The sequence below is a fragment of the Lissotriton helveticus genome, chromosome 3_1 (assembly GCF_964261635.1).
Source record: "Lissotriton helveticus chromosome 3_1, aLisHel1.1, whole genome shotgun sequence".
NCBI lineage: Eukaryota > Metazoa > Chordata > Amphibia > Caudata > Salamandridae > Lissotriton > Lissotriton helveticus.
The window spans coordinates 560,643,705-560,661,123 of record NC_136061.1 but is presented as its reverse complement, the minus strand read 5'-3'; the positions used below and the strand labels follow the sequence as shown (position 1 = coordinate 560,661,123).

The following is a 17,419-nucleotide window of genomic DNA, read 5'->3' as shown; positions in this document are numbered from 1 at the left end:
CCTATCCCTGCTGACGAGGGGTGATACCCTGAAACACGTGTCCAGGGATGGCGAAGACAGCGAAGATAGCAGAAGATCGAAAGATGATGCATCGCGAACACTTAACTACATTGACCAGAGTCCTTAGGGGCGACACCGCCGGTGTGTGAGTAGTGTGCGACGCCACCCCCATTTGTAACTTTAAAGCTCCCGTGAGCAGTGGGCTGACGAGCCTGGGATTCAGCACATACGCGCCTGAGTGGTACTATACCTGGCAGATATTGGCAGCCATCGGCAACCCCAGTACACGGCCTATCCCTGCTGACTAGGGGTGATACCCCGAAACACGTGTCCAGGGATGGCAAAGGCAGCAGAAGATCGAAAGATGATGCATCGCGAACACTTTACTACATTGACCAGAGTCCTTAGGGGCGACACCGCCGGTGTGTGAGTAGTGTGCGACCCCACCCCCATTTGTTCCTCCAGGAATATGATGGATAAATAAAAATCCATCCGAAGAAACATATTGTAAGAGTCTTTCGGTTACCAGTGTATATTAGTGTTTAATAAGGAGCGGGGGAAGTAGGAAATGTACCACTCGTATCGTCCTGTGGTTTTGCCACACTCTTTAATTAATGGCCAGTTGTGTCAGCATTGCAACAGACGTGGCTTCCATCTGGCGCCAAGGGTCGCAAGCGTCGATTCTTGGGAGAAGTGTGGCTCAATGGTTAGAGCGGCAGACCCTGATGCAGAGGTCTGGCCCGGGACCAGGGTTCAATTCCCCGCCTCGGCGGGTCTTGGGCTCAAAATTCCACGGACCTGATAATTCTCGCCTCAGTGCCTATTCCAATCATGGAGTCCCACTCTGGTACTCTGGGCAACAGCTTGCTTAATCTCCACAACGGCCCCCACAACGCTAAGGATGCCTGGCCTCCACCTTGGGGGTGCCCAGGAGTGGACACCTCACAGGGAAAGCCAGGATGGGTTACACAGCGGTATTCGTACAAGCGCCGAGAGACCCCTAGGGGTGATTCGTGCGCTATACAAGTATCCCCACATTTACATTTACTTAGGGAGGGGAATGAGGCCTTGTCAATTGCTCCCCTCCGCGGCCATTCTGGGTGGAAAAAGGGCGGGGTGGAAGGCTGCAGCCAGAGCCACCATCCTCGCAAAGGAAGAAAGCAGGGTGTAAATTGTAGAAGGTGAGGGTCCATGGAAGAGATGCACTGAACAGTTTACAAACATCACACTGGTCAGAGAGTGGAGTATATGAGGATCCGAGTGGAAGGAGGGGTTGGATGGGAAGTGGTGAAGAGTAGGGCGCTCCATCACCTCGCTGGATAGCTTGAATGTGTGTGCTGCCCATGGCTCCCGAGCACCCACAAGACCCATAATTATTTTGATAATAAATAAAAGCAGATGCAATGGACGGGGGTGAGGGTTTCGATAAAGAAAAAGATCAGAGAAAACAGAGAGAAAGACGCAAGTGAAACGTGAAAGAAAGAATAATTGTACTGGAAGAAGTGACTGGAATACATGGAAGGGGAGAAAAGGAGAGTGTGAGAGATTGACAAAGCAGGGTGGAAGGAATGGGGGAGGAATCAAGAGATTGAAGTGAGAGAAGTGGAGGGAAGAAGAGCCGGTCACACTATATGAGATTGTGAGAGATGGGGAAAGTTCAGAAGTGGGAGGGGAGGAAAGTAGGACGAAATCGGAACATACAGGGAAAGGGGGGTAAAAAGAGCGGGCGTAAAGAGATTGGGAAGGGGAGACTGGTGAGTTTGAGAAGGAAAAAGCTCTCGGCATTGCTGTGGCCAGGAGGGTGGTGGGTGGGGCCGGGAGGGGGGTAGAGCGGCAGCCTTTGAAGTCTGATGCCGAGGCACAGACAAATGGTGGTGTGTTATGTGGCTGGCGATGGTGTGCACGCGCATAGATCACATGAACTGTATGCGATCCGCAGCCGTTTTGGTAGACTTTTCTTTTCCGCTTACTATAATCTCGCCGGAGCAATGCGCAAGCGCATTGGCTCAGGCGAGACATAAAAAGGTGGTGAAAAGAAGAATAAATATGGGTCAGTGAAGAGAACATTATCCTAGAGATTTTCCGAAGTAAAAGATATATAAAACAAACTATTCATATGCTCCTAGTGAAGGGAAACATGCCAAAGTCTCTCTCCTTACACAATATAGTCAAGTGTGCCAAATGAGGACTATGGAAATAATCCTTCAGCCTTTTGTAGTCTTTGAACCCCAAAAAGTTGACAAAGCCAAAATGTATGAGTTGTAAACTGTTAAACTTCATGTAAGATAAAAACGAATTTAGTACTTGAAACTAGACTCATTTTATCTGCAAGCAAGGGAAACGCGTTACTCACTATATAAAGCTGAAAAAATTAATTTAAGTGCTGCCAAACTTTAAAAGCCCCACCTTCAAAATCCTTCTTAACTTCATGAGGGCCTTGGTAATATATATTTATGGCATTGATACACAAGTGGATTGACATCAAGTCAGCCTCTTGAAATGATCAAGCTGCATTTCTCACATCTCTTGCACAATCTATAGTAAACTTCAAGAGTTTTACACTAGCTTTTGTAGGAAGCATAATTCAAACTTAGGAGCTAGTAAGTACTTTTGTCTCATGTATCCTTCCAAGGAAGTCTGAGATTTAGAATCCAGGATGAATTAAGTAACCACTTGAATCTTGTAGGACTACCAGTGGGGGAGTTCTTGCAAACCTCGATGAAAGCACGTCCATTTCCTTATGCAATGGCTGCCAACAGCAACAAAATCATAGGTATCTTCATTGAACTCATAAATACTACATTATTCTCTGGTACGAAGAGCGGCGGGGAATATTTCAACGAAAATGACTATCAATTCAGATCCTACATCGCAGAGACAGCTTTTATCTCTTGTTTAATGGCTACCTTGGATACAATCAGATCACAGAGACATGTAGGACTACAACACGATTCCACATATTTCTAAACATACCTGCATTGCTTTCAGTGCATCTAACTAACATATTCAGCTGTCCACAGGATCATTCATCGGTTATTTAAATATATACATACATATATACATACACAGATATATATATATATATATATATATATATATATATATTAGAGAGATACTCCTTGATGCCTGCTTAGAATAAAATGTTTCTATATAGAATTCAACACATCCTTAAAAATTCAGAATGTTAATTACACTGATATAGTGTATAATGTTTGACCTAGAGAGCAGATCTAACAAGACCTTGCAAGAAGCACAATGACAGACAAACCAGAGAGGAATAAGTTCAAAACTAACACGGCTCAGACGCCAAGCTGTCCATGTACACCAAGTCATCTACCCAATTAATAACTTATTCTTACCTCAATATGTGTACATGTTCTTACTCATAGAAACTACACCACAACCCTCACACAGTATTGCAGGAAGAAGGAAAACTTACCTAAAATCCAGGAATGCTTTGGTCCAACAGTGGCAACCAATCATTCCTAATTAAGGTCTGTATTCCAAGCCGCCTCTAAGCAAGAGGGGGACATTAGTGTTCTCCTGTGCACTGCTCACTGGAATATTTTGGCATAAATAATTCCACCATACCATTGGGCTTAAATCCATCGTTTGTTTGCTCACCATGCCATTCCAGTTTGGATCCAGCCATATGCAAATCAGTGTTTGGTTGGTGGCCTGAGTTGACTCTCTGGATACCTTCATTAAACAAGCCGGCAGCATAGAAGAAGCAGGCACATCGCCACTCTGACATCGATTGTGTCATGATAAGTGGCCTCTGCCTGCCTCTCACACACAGCACGTTTCTAGGACATTGCCTGATGTACCCGGCTGAGTAAAGGGTCTGCACTGAAGTCCAGCCTCTCAATGAGCCACCAGTCCCTGCGCCGGATGCGGCGGAAAACATGCAACGCTCCCTTGGCAATCTGGGCAATTAAGTGTGTGTGTGGGGGGCCACGGTGGCCTGAAGCCGAGCAGTTCTTCAGAACTCTCCGCAAAGAGGACACTATTCATGAGCCCCCACCCCTCCTATGAACTTTATACTAAGCCCACTCTGTAATAAAGTGCCTCTCACACAGTATCAAAGCACTGTGCAAGCCTTTCACGCCAGTGCCATAAACTGCTGGGACTGTTCCATTAACAGCACTACTAGCCGCCGTACACAATAAACAGGGGCATGCTGTGGGAGATGATAGCAGGGGTAGGGCAGTGCACAGCCCGCCATAGTTAAAAATAAACAGTGGCGTGTAGGGGGGGGCTGCGGGCGAGGTGACTTATGGGGGTGGAGGGGGTTGCTCGCGGGGCCGCTGCAAGGGAAAGAGTGAGCGCAGCAGACTCAGCAAAACAAGTTTCACATGGTGCCTACCAGTGGGTGGCAAAGTTTTCAGAATACTTGGTCATTCAGTTCTCTCTCTACAGAATGCAGGGAGCAATGCCTTGTATAGTGATAATTGTAATTCCATGCGAAGCATTGTGAGCACTAGAGGGTAGCATAGAACCAATGCTTCAGTCCAGGAGTCCTCACGTTGTAAATACCGTGGGACAAGCCATGAACTGCTGGGTCTTAAGCAGTAGCCCGTAGTCTATGGATTTACAGCCGCCTCCATGAGTCCGAGCTCCGTATATTCCCGGTTCCAAAACAGGGCAACCAGGCGGTAGTGTCTTCAAGGCACTGGAAACGTCACTCGGCGATGCCGAAACCCCTCCGGCTCGTGCTCAGCGACTGGGTGGAATGAAAGCACCTATGCATCATCCATAAGAAAAATAAACAGCCACACAATGCTGGCGTTGCGTGGCCATGATGCTTGAGGGAAATGTGCCACCGGGGAGGGCTCCCGTCCCGACTCCGCAAACACAGACAGCAGGAAACAACACATATCCAGGAGACAGGGCTGGGGAGCAGGCCCCGGGGGCAGCATGAAGCCAGAGGCGGGGAGGTCTCCTGAGCTCCGGGAAGGCATACAGAATCAGAGGGGGTAAGGAGTAAAATATGGGCACGGAGGAGGTGGGGGAGGGGGAGAAAGAGAGAGAAAGAAGGTTGTGAAGGCTTGGGTATGAGAGAGTAAGGGGTAAAGGGACAAAGGGAGAGACGGAGGGGATTTTGAGGAGGAAACATGGAAAGGTGTCCTTGTGTAACATAACCGGTGCTCACATAAAGCGCTTCAATACCTTCAGTTAGAGTTCGCGCTATATAAATCTGCTAAAAAAAGGGAGTAGAGCATAAAAAGAAGGGGAAACGTAAACATCAAGAGGATGGGGAGAATGAGCGCGGCGATTGGGGCATGGAGCTGAAATGGCTGCCCGAGCAGGGGAGGCGCGTACGAATGAAGGGCTGATGGACAGGGGCAGGTACTAAGAGGAGTGGGCCACTGGGGGACGCAGAGATTGTGAGAGACCCGAATTAGAGCAAGCATTGGCAAATCCAATTGTTATCGACTTTGGAACCTACTAGCTCTGCCAAATGCTTTTGGTGGTGCTGTACAGCATCGGGACCCTCTGCAACATAGTCAAAAGACGTGCGGCAGCGACCGGGAGTTGTGTGCACGCCGCGAGCAAAAAGAAAATAACAAGATTATAGAAAAGACAGGAGAGGAAGGAAGAGAAAGATAGCCGGAGCGGGAGGGCATTCCTTTGAAGTCTGATGGGTGGGGCGGGGGTGCGGCAGCCTTCGATGTCTGATGCCGAGGCACAGACAAATGGTGGTGTGTCACGTGGCTGGTTTGTGCACACGCCTGTCTCCCATGAACTGTGTCTAATCCGCAGTTTTGGTAGAGTTTTCGTACTGCTTACTAGAATCTTGACAAACAAGCATTGCTAAAGCAATGCTTTAAGTCGAGACCTAAAAAGCGACCACAGACTCTGCAAGCGAAAAATTGGTAATCAAATCAGGCAACTGTAAAACACTTCCCCGGTCGACATTTTGTTGATTTACCAAGTAAATGGCACAACCGGTTGTTTTTACCCACAAAAGCATTCTGAAATCATCGGAATAAGGCAGCATGTTTGCATGACAAAACAAATACATGAAAAACAACTGGCTATTTATTGTAAGATTTCTTTGATTCAACAAAAACAAGTAAATTCAAAACCCAAATCTGCTTTTGCTAAAATCTATTCATCAAGATTAAATCCCAGCACTACAATTCAGAAACTACACCTACAAGTAAGCCAAAAAACAGTTTAAGACCGGTCTTTGGGGTAACATTTTGCTAAAAGTCAGTAGCGCCAAAACAGAGTTGGCAACAGTTAGAACTTTAGGAGACACCAAATGCAGATCATTACCAGCTCAAATTAAACTGCAGAGTCATAAGCAAAATCATGCCATTACAACTCCGTACTCACTTTTATAGCTTCCATTAGCAATCTGCAAGATGAATTTAAATGACTGACATCTTTCCAATGCATTCTCTTATTGCAGTCTTTTCTGACCAACAAGCCTAATCGAGCATCCTCATTTGTGTGACCCAATATTCTTACCACTGCTCAATTTACAACCTCCCGTTACCCCACTTTGAATGCAACTTCTCTCCAAACTTCAAAATTGGCAGCACTTACAACAGTTAGAAGAGGCAGGCGACCAGGAGTGACAGCACATCTAGGAATGAGCAGGCAGGTATCAGGATTTGAACGCATCACTAGATGGCTACACCTTAATTGCACAGAAACTGATACTTTGAGAAAGCAAAAGTTTAAAATATAGCATGGGTGAAAAAAGATGCTCCAGCCTACTCCCAAATTCAAGAAATCCCAACAGAAGCACTGGTGCAAAAGCTATGAGCATTTCTTTTTTAAACCTAAAAAAGTATAGAGCTTTAAAAAAAATCTACAGGGTGTAGGTTTTTCAATTGTGTGTATGTTTATTGTAATAGAAAATAACAAGCATTTGCAATGCAATAGGTCTCGCAATTACGCGAGTTTGAGCTATTCGCATCTGTAAATGATAATGCCTTTTATTGTTGTTCTGGTTTTGAAAACATAAATAAAAGGCTTTTTAGTTCTTGCCTAGGCAGCGCTTGCGCTGCCTCTTCGAGACATGCTGTATTCAGGATAGGCGTTTTCAATACGCCCAGCACTTCTGGTTGGTTAGTTGGCCTGCCTTTCTAAATTCCTTTACTTAAGTTGGTTAATACTGTCCATATGTCCTGTCTGTGTGCTCTGCGAGTCATGCTGTGTTGAGGTAGGGACTTGTAGCTCCGCCCACTCTCTGCCCATATTTTTCATTGGCTTGTGTCAGTGTGTCTGTTCATTGGTCAAGAGACTTACTAGTCCCTCCTTAGTACTGCCTTGTCTCATTTTTAGGTCTTGTGGCGTTAACCGCGTGAAAGTGCGGTCTCGTCAGAGACCTATTGTCAGCGGCTCAGCTTCCCAGGAGACAAGAGATGGCCACGCGCATCTTGAAGAATCGGAGCGGAGCGGGCCGCGCGTGCGCTGTGGTCATCTCCTGGGAAGCTCCAACAAACACAGCCACACCTCTCCCTGCTTTCAAACACGCATGCGCACACAGAGACACACACACACACAAGCACACATACACGCACACATACGGAGACACCCCCCGCCTCAACACACATACAGAAGCACACACACACACACGAGCGCACTGAAACTCCACCCCTGCCGCACCGAGACTCCACCCCTGCCCCCCCCGCCGCCGCCTAGAAATGCGAGCACCAACCGAAAAGGTCTCCCATGCCCTCAGCCGTTATTATATCCTGATAGGATCTAACCATTGCTGAAGCCAATATGCGAACTGAACCGCGATGTCCCCGCAAACCTTTCCACCCGCTCACCTCCTCAGCCAAGCACTGCCCTCTTCTAAACTAGACAGCAGCCACTGACTGTCAGAGGACTGGTCGGAAAAATGCACGTGCAGACTCCACAGCCAGTCAGCGCTTAAGGATTCTGTATGTCGCACTACGATTGGCTACGGGACACCCAATGCTCTACTCCTATGTCATTTACACGTTAGCACTGCCATCCACTCCCAGAAGACGCCCAGGATATGTTCAGGCATCGGATTGGTTGGTGTTTGACCAGGAAATGCCTGAATTACAAACAAATGATATCCTTTAGGAGTCCAAGTCTAAGAACGTACGAAGGTATTAGAGTGGATTATTTACGGACGGTGCGTGTAAATAGTAGTTAGTTGATTGCCTTCCCGCGCTGGGGTGCTTGCTAGTAAGGGCATACATTCGGATATTATGAATACGCTTGTTCTCGAAGAAAGGACACACACTCTGCTGTCTGCAGAGAGCTGGAGCCCGGAGAACACATGGGCACGCGCACGGCGTGTCTTTTAGCTTGTTTTCCTTGTGTTTGAGCTATTCATTACTATTATGTTCCTTCCGTATATCTCTCATCCCTATAACTCCACTTTTCCCTTCCCGTTCCCAATGCCCTTCTTTCACTTCCCCTCCTTACTTTCTTCCTGATTTTCAATATGTACACATTTTTTCACGATATGCAAATTTTTATTAGTGTCACAGTTGTGCGCATTTGTTGAAAAACAGTCCTGTGCAACGAGTCCTACGGTTTGTGAATAGCTCTCTGCTGCATGATTTACGTGGCAAATATTTGAAAGGCTCGGCGCGTGCACAGGCTCGGAGCCGGAGCCAGCTCGGCTCTCCCTGTTTTTTTGTTGTCTCACTCACCGGGCAAGCTCCACTTGTTTTTAAAGCTAGAATTACCAGGGCCAGGCAGCTTCCTTAGGAACAACGTTTTGGCAAAAAAACACGACAAAACTAGTATTGATAAAGCCAAAAACCAGCCAATTCCAAACCTACAGGCTTTGTCAATGCGTGTCCTGCTTGGTGTATTGTGAGATCCTGGTCAAATTAGGTCATGCCTCTGTGTGTCAGTTCCCTTACCTACGGTTTGCAGGGCTATATGAATACTTTGAAAAGGAGTGTAGGGTGCAAGTCTCAAGGAATGGAAAGACAGTTCTCTCTTTCTCCCTCGTCTTTCATACAGGAGCCTGACATCACGTGATCCGCTGTTTGGTCTCTTCCTGTCCGTGACACTGACACTATCAGCAGGGGCGTGAGCTAGATAGATGGGGTATGGGGTGGAGGGATTGAAGCTTAGAACAGGGCTAGACACGGGGGAGCGCGTGACGCCCTGAGCAGTGGGTCTGTGGAATGGCGTGAGTGGAGGGGGAGCCCAGGACGGTTTTTAAGTTGTGCTAAGTTTAGGGAGATTGGCAGGGGGCCTACCCTTTGCTCCAATGCAATGGCCATTAGAGGTAGCCCCGTACCCACACCCATGTTGTCCCTCCTGTCTCCTGGGCCGATTTACGGCTCGCAGGCTGACCTCAGCCCCGGCCTGGCCGGGTAGGGACAGGCAGACAGGCCAGTTCATCATGCCAGGTGGCCTGATGGCTTCCCCTAGTCAGCGGGGAAGCACCCCTTGAGAGAGCAGGGCTAAGCCCAGACATCTCTCCTCTTGTGATGGTCTGTAAACATCCGTGGTGGTGATGTCCTGCAGATGCTGTCTGACCAACTCCAGCGGACACGTCACACCACATCCCAGGCCCGGGCTCTCCCAGTGCTGCCGCTCACGGGCACTTTCCCCCCCTTATGAACAAGGGGACAGCAGATGGTTTCTTGAGCAGGGCTGAGACAGTATGTACCTTTGTATCCATTAATGCAACAATTTTTCCCCAACGACCGTCCCCAAAAGGCATAAAAAGTGCAATAACAACGTTCTTCTGAGAAATGTTTTTATGCTTTGCTGACAGTGGCGTCGCTATCAATGGTACAGCAAGTGCAGTGACACCGGGGCCCAGGGTTGTTAAGGGCCCACTGGGGAGAGGATGTGGCCTAACAAGCTAGGGCGGTGGAGCTCAAATCTGGGGAACCGGGTTCGAGCCTCGACAATGACGTTCATCATCCTGTGATTCTGGACAAATCATTCAATCTCCCCGTGCCTAACAAAAACAAGCATGTTTTTCACCTGTTGACAACAAACGCCGTGTTTTCCCCTCGTTCCCAGGTGCCAAAATCTAAATGTTGCCGTTTTTACCTAAACAAATGCCACCTGTAAACATGATTCAAGGGAAATGAACCAGTGGAGTTTGAATAATGGCAGTATCCTAGCTTGGTGTAAACTCCTTCGCGAGTCACAATGAAGCAGGAGTAGCTTGGTACCCTTCTTTACACTGCATTCTCAGTAAACATATGTATCCGTGTGCACGTTTTCACCAGGAGACCCCTCGGCGAGGGCCTCTCACAGTGCACGATAAGTAGAAGCACTGTACAGGAGTAGTGAACAGGCTCAGCTTCATTCACAAACAATGTTTATATACCAATTGCAAATAAAAATAAAAATTCATGCAAAGCATTGTCATTTACAATGCCAGTAACTCAAACTTTAATGCTGCGAGACCTATTGCATTGCAAATGCTTGTGTAAATTCCCATGGCAACATGTCCCGTTACGTGTGTCGTTACTTGGTAGACTTTAATTACAGCCTCTGAGCACTATTTTCTCAAATAGCTCGGTCCTGCCTGCTGTTGCAGGCAGGGCTCTGTCCTGACACTTTCTTAAAAAAATTATTGCATGAATTTGCAATGCAATAGGTCTTGCATTTGCAAGAGTTTAAGCTATCTGCATTGTAAATGACAATGCCTTTTATTTATCTGTTTGAAAAACAACACATAAATAAAAGGCAGTGTTATTTACAATGCCAATAGCTCAAACTCTCGTAAATGCGAGACCTATTGCATTGCAAATGCTTGTTATATATTTTATGCAGGCACATGCTGCTCTGTAATATCTGCTATATATCCAGCACACCACACCCTATTTTGCTTCTTCTCGTTAATGCAGGAACTTTTAGTTCAGCTTTGCCTGCATGTGACGCAGGCACATCCGGCTCGACTTTCTCTGTAGATTATGCTGGCACATCACTGCCTGCTTTTTCTCTAGTTTATGCAGGCTTATACTGCCTTGCTTTTCGGTAGTTGTGCAGGCACACCTTGCCCTGCTTCTCCTGTGGTGTATGCAAGCACACCCTACCCTGTTTCTTCTGTGGCATATGAAGGCATAAGCTGTACTGCTTTTTCTGCAGCGTATGCAAGCGCTCCTGCCCAGTTTTACTGTACTTTATGCATGCACACACTGCCCTGCTATATCTGCAGTTTACGCAGGCTCATCCTGCCCTGCTGTATGTCTCAGATTACGGAGACACATACTGCTCTAGCTGCAATTAGGCACATCCCGCCCTGTTGTATCTGTAGTTTATGCAGGCACATCCATTACTGCTCTATCCACAATTTATACGGGCACATCCAGCGCCTGCTCTGTCTACAGTTTACGCAGGCACATCCTGCTCTATATGAGGTGTATGCCGGCACACCTTGCCCTGCTTTATCTGCAGTTGACGCAGGCACATCCTGCCCTGCTCTTTCTGTAGTTTACGCAGGCACATTCTGCTTTATCTGCAGTTTATGCAGACACATCCTGCACTGCTTTATCTGCAGTTTACGCAGACACATCCTACCCTAATCTATCTGCAGTCGCCTCAGGCACATCCTGCTCTGCTCTATCTGCAGTTTACGCAGGCACATCTGCCCTGCTTTATCAGCAGTTTACTCAGGCACATCCTGCCTTGCCCTATTTGCAGTTTACACAGGCATGCCCATATTTATCTGTAGTTTGTGCAGTCACATCCTGCCCTGCTCTATTTGCAGTTTACGCAGACATATCCTACTCTGCTCTATCTACAGTTGATGCAGGCACTTCCTACCCAGCTCTATTCACAGTTCATGCAGGCAAATCTGTTGTGCTCTATCTGCAATTTACGCAGGCACATCCTGCCCTGCTCTGAGGTTTAAGCAGGCACATCCGCCTTGCTCTACTTGCAGTTTACTAAGGCACATCCTGACCTGCTCTATCTGCAGTTTACTCAGGCACACCCTGCCCTGCTCTATCTGCAGTTGACGCAGGCAAATCCTGCCTTGCTATATCTGCAGTTGACGCAGGCACATCTTGCCCGGCTCCTTCTGCAGTTTATGCAGGCACATCCTGCCCTGCTCTATCAGCAGTTTACACAGGCACATCCTGCCCTGCTCTACCCACAGTTTACGCAGGCACATCCTGCCCTGCTCTATCCGCAGTTAATGCAGGCACATCTGCCCTGCTCGGTCAGCAGTTTACGCAGGCACACCCTGCCCTGCTCTATCTGCAGTTGACGCAGACACATCCTGCCCTGCTCTATCTGCAGTTGACGCAGGCACATCCTGCTTTATCTGCAGTTTACGCAGGCAAATCCTGCCTTGCTCTATCTGCAGTTTACGCAGGCACATCCTGCCCTGCTCTACCCACAGTTTATGCAGGCACATCCTGCCCTGTTCTATCAGCAGTTTACGCAGGCACACCCTGTCCTGCTCTATCTGCAGTGTACGTAGGCATATCTGCCCTGATCTATGTGCACTTTACTCAGGCACATCCTGCCCTGCTCTATCCGCAGTTTATGCAGGCACATCAACCCTGCTCTATCTGCACTTTACTCTGGCACACCCTGCCCTAGCTGCAGTTTACTCGGGCACACCCTGGCCTGCTCTATTCACAGTTACGCAGGCACATCCTGCCCTACTCTATCACCTGCACTCGTGCTGTGATGTAGACAGACTCACAACGTGCAGTGCATACACTCAAGGCGTTCCGTGCACCCCTTGGCATGAGCTCAGAAGCCTTACCCTCTCCTTGTGCCAGAACCGGGCACACCGAGTACAGTACCAGTCATCGACCGCCTGTGCTCAGCTGCATGGCGCTGCCCTGAGGACAGCTGCCTTCTGTCAAAAGAGTTATTATGTTTTATACCAATATTTCAGTGGACTTTGGGTCAGCCTATTGCTCATCATCAGTAGGATTTCTCATCAATCGCATTTGCATGCTTCTTAGTCAAGGACACCTCCTTAAAGATTAGCTTTGTTACCATTCTTTTGACTTGATGACTTGCATCCTTCCCCTGCTTATATTAAGGGAATTACCCTTGCTTTCAACACTCCATGGAAGCGCATGCGTTTTAATGTCCTCTCCCTCTCTGCTGCTTCTACCTTCACATCCCTACTCTTTCCACACTTGTCGTACAACTCTCCTACCAGTCCATTGCTAACCCCAACCCTCCTCGTCCCCTCAGCTTTTACCTGCCTCCAGCTCTTCTGTTGCTCCCTTCCACTCCATGTTCAACGACGGCACTGACAAGGCAGCTGCTTTTTCTAAATGTGGTTTTGATCAGATACTATTTTTAGTTTTCCCCTATGCTGTGCTTGGGTAATCTATTGTTTTTAATATAAATTTAAAAGGGACTTGCATCCTTTCCTGGTTTGTCATTGGTTCCTGTGCGACCCACTTCTCCTCAATTTCTATTTACCACTGCTTGTTCCTCATCTGCTTCTCTGATCAGTTTCCCAAAGCCGAAATACTGTTAACATCTACTTTCGTGGAACTATATTTTTATAAAGCTCAAGTTTACTCCAATCAAACAAGGTCTCCATCAGGCCACCATCCCATACACTATGCTCTACCCGGTTCATCTATGGATTACTGTGCAAGTCAAACAAGCTATCTTCATCCCACAAAAGGAATCTGAAGACCCAAAAACGAAACCGAAAGCCAACTCGGGGCAGCAACCAAGACTCCGCAAGCCGTTGTTGTTGAATTACAGCCTGGGCACTCAGACCACCCGAGGCCCGGAGGAGTCCATGGGGCAGGCCACAAAAGTTCAAAATATCATAAGTTCGGTTCCCGGAGTCCAAATCGATTTCTGAAAACAGCTAGTATGTCAGCTGGGTTGCGTCTTCAATAGCCCATCGATGTTGGCAGGATAATATTCAGGATAAATGTGGGAGGTGGCGAGGGTCTCGGGAGCCCTGGGGTCACGCGGCCATCATGGATGCGCGTAGCTCCTCCTCCGATACTATGTGGGTTTTTCCTTTTTTAAATTGGAGGAACGTAGGGGGTTCGGCCTGCATATTCATTCCAGTCGTCTTAAGAGATGGAAGGACATTGGCTTCGAGAATCTGGGCCATTTTTTCATTGTAAATACAGTGATTTCTTGGGAAGGAGTACTCAGTAGAGCAGGGAACCGAATTAAGGCAGGGTTCTTGGAATATATGCTGATCATCAACTTCATAAAAAAAATATAATCTCCCATTAAGCGGGGTTCCAATTGCCCTGGTAAATGCTCTATATAAAGTCAAATTAATGGGAGTGGGAAATTGGTACTCCTTAATTATGAAACAGAAAGGTACTCCCCACGGTTGATGAATTTTTGGGAAAAATAACTCGGGAGACTAATTGTTCCTTCTCTCATCAGGAATGGCAGGCTATAGCCCAGGTAGGAAGCAGGGCCCTGAGAGCAGCTAATTTTAAAAGTATGGCCTTCTTGTCACGGTGGCTGGCTTATTACACTCAAAAAAAGCTAAACAAATGTCATCCGGAAGTGAATAATAAATGGCTTCGATGTCTCTCCCATGGGGAGGGAGACTGGCTCTGTATATTTTTTACATGCCCGAAGCTTGAAGCCTTTTGGGGAAAAAATGTTTTAAGCAATGAGCCAGTCAATCAAAAAAGATCAACCCCGAGACATAAGTGGCTCTCTTCAGGCTCTCTAAAGTTAGGTCAGATTTCACCAAAGCCGAAGAGACGTACATCTCAATCTGCTCTACAGTAGCACGCTCATTAATTCTCCAAAATTGGAGGTCGGAAGAGATTCCATCTTATCTTAAATGGGTAAATAAAATGTCAAGAATAAGGAGATTTGAGGAAGTATATGCTAAACGGTTAAAGCAACAAAAAAGTTTGCGGTGGTTTGGAAATTCTTTGACAATTGGGCTGCATTATAGGAAACTTAGCACTTTAGCACATTGCACTTTAGAAAACTTAGCACTTTAACGCATTGCACTTTAAACCCCTAACAGGGGGAAAAGTTCCGTATTGTAATAATGCCAAGACCGTATTGTAATAATGCCAAGACTTTACACATGAAAAAAAGTTGTAAATAACCCAACTGATTTTTCTCGTCATCTCGATGATCATTAGTAATAAGTAACTTTAGGGTTGTTTAGGATGTGGAAAGTGCAATTGTTTTTTTGAAGTTTATGAATATATGGTGTTCCGAACTCTCGGTTTAATTTTATTTGAGGATGTGCCCATCCCTGTTTGAAGGGTTTCAGCTGTTATATGTATACATTATATATGTGCGTCAGATTCGGATGCATAAGGACTGTTGTTTCCTGATGGCCAATGCTATGTTATTTTTGTTCTCTGCAAAAATAAATTTAAAAAAAAACATTTTCTTATGAAGATTAGACTATCTTTGCACTTTATACTGCCATATTTGCACTAGTAGATAAAACAAATTAATATGTTAGGCGATTGTTTACTAAAGCCTAAATTAGTAGTTTAATTAAAGAATGTTTTAGTGGCGAAATTATTTTGGGGTGCTAATAGTGTTGGTTTCAATTGAATAATGTTCTTAAGGGGCTAATTACAATAAAATACCTAGATATGTGCTTGTTTCCTTTTTAGTTTATTGTATAAACACAAATATGCAGTAATAATTTAAACGGATGTACCAATTCTTCACTCAGCACTGGTCTATCTTTCCACTCTGCTGACATTATTCTAATTTACCACCCAGACTGCACATTCAACATTTCTGGCCAACATGCTCAATCCATTTACATACCATTTATTTTTACGCAAACCCTACAAAGAAAATGAGTTGGAGAAGACTACAACCAGAGAACCTGTACGTATAAGGTTATCATATTTCGAGCAGGTACCTGGGAGAGGATTGCCTCAAGGAAATGGACATCTGTGTTTTAGTTCAGTCCGGTTACCGCAATGGTATGAATCCAAGACTGAGCAAAGGAAGGGGGCAAACAGTCCTCCTAGACAGCTACACATTAATAACTTTACCCAGCATCAACTTTACAACTGAAAGTTATCTGCAGCAATGCAAACGATGATCAACGCAGAGAAAATGTCTGGGCAAGAGGGGACCTTAATTTCACCACAACCCATTAAAACCTTTATATGCTGAATATTAGTTAATAAGGGCAGTTCGATTTCGTACAATGTGCGAGAGAAAGCAATATTGGAAGTAATGTTGAATGCCAAGTCTTTAAATGCTTCAGGATAAAACTTGAAAAACCCCTCTTCTGACACATCTATTATTAGAAAGTGGGTAACTCCACAGTAATCAGATTTCAACTTGAGTCCCTAGATCAAAAAGGCTATGGCAGAATTTCCTTCGCGACTAGATTTTACTTTTTATGGGTATATAAGAATCCTCAATCCAGTCTCAAGAAAGTTAAGGAGCCATAGAACTGTGGAAGAAACTTATAGAAGCGCAAAGATCCACCTGTCACTGTCTGAAATGAATGAATCCCGTAGCGTAGCTATTCGGACATAAACGGTTTAGCAATATATTGCGCTTACAAATCCCAGGGACACAATTAAACGAACCAGTCTCGTTTTAATGCAGATGAAAGCATCCCCTAAATCTAACAAATGTGGTGCTATTAGATTACACATTACAACCAACATTACAATCCCAATCAACACCACTGCCCCGATACCCAAGATCAAAACGTGAACTGCAGGCACTGGGTTAGTTGAAGGACCTCGTTAGTCCAATAAGCGAGCGGTAAAGATTGGGCTACTTGTTAAGGACGTCAGACGTGTAGATATTCATCCTTGTAAGACCACCAAGCTACAAAAGATCAAAGCAAACTACAACGTAATTACTACTGTAGCCAGTTGCCACAAGGAACAGTAACAGATGCCTCCCCTCCCCCCCTCGCTATACTTCTAGCAAGCTCACTTCGATGATTTTTTCCTTTTTCTTTTGTTCCGTTTTCTTCCCGGCCTGCGGACCCGCAGCCGCCGCCGCCCCGGGCTTCTTGGGAGGCATCTTGCTGCTCGAGCACTCACACCGGCTCCGCACCTCGAGCAACCACGACAGAAAGAGAGGCGCGCCAATACCGCGCCACTTCCTGCTCACAAGCGAAACAGAGGAAACAATCCAGCACATGTGGGCGGGGCCACGTCTTATCCTCTGCCATGACGGGGCCAGGCAAAATCATTGCTGCTACCCAGGCGTGAAATACACGAGGTCAGAGTAAGAGCTTGGTCGAGCCCTTTCGACCTGGGTTAGAATTGGTGTGTTGCCTGCCTTCAGACAAAAGCCGTGAGTGTAGGCTACTGTGCTCTGCTCATTCATAGCCAGATTGTTTACTATCGTGCCTCCAGTTTTAACATTCCAGGGAGGGGGACCAGATTTTCTGAATGAAAAATCGGGACACTGCCATAGAAATAGGACTATGTATAATGTTCTTAAGGGGCTAATTACAATAAAATACCTAGATATGTGCTTGTTTCCTTTTTAGTTTATTGTATAAACACAAATA

At 46.2% G+C, this 17,419-nt stretch overlaps 1 protein-coding gene across 1 annotated transcript in view; it reads right to left on the bottom strand.

The window, feature by feature from the left end:
- ZC3H15 (zinc finger CCCH-type containing 15) overlaps positions 1 to 17,031 on the bottom strand; it is a 243,772-nt gene extending 226,741 nt beyond the window's left edge. The window contains exon 1 of the mRNA XM_078680489.1: positions 16,834 to 17,031. Within this exon, the coding sequence (XP_078536615.1) occupies positions 16,834 to 16,923 (90 nt within the window). The 5' untranslated portion in view covers positions 16,924 to 17,031. The remainder of the gene's footprint in view (positions 1 to 16,833) is intronic.
- Between the last annotated feature and the right edge of the window lie 388 nt (positions 17,032 to 17,419).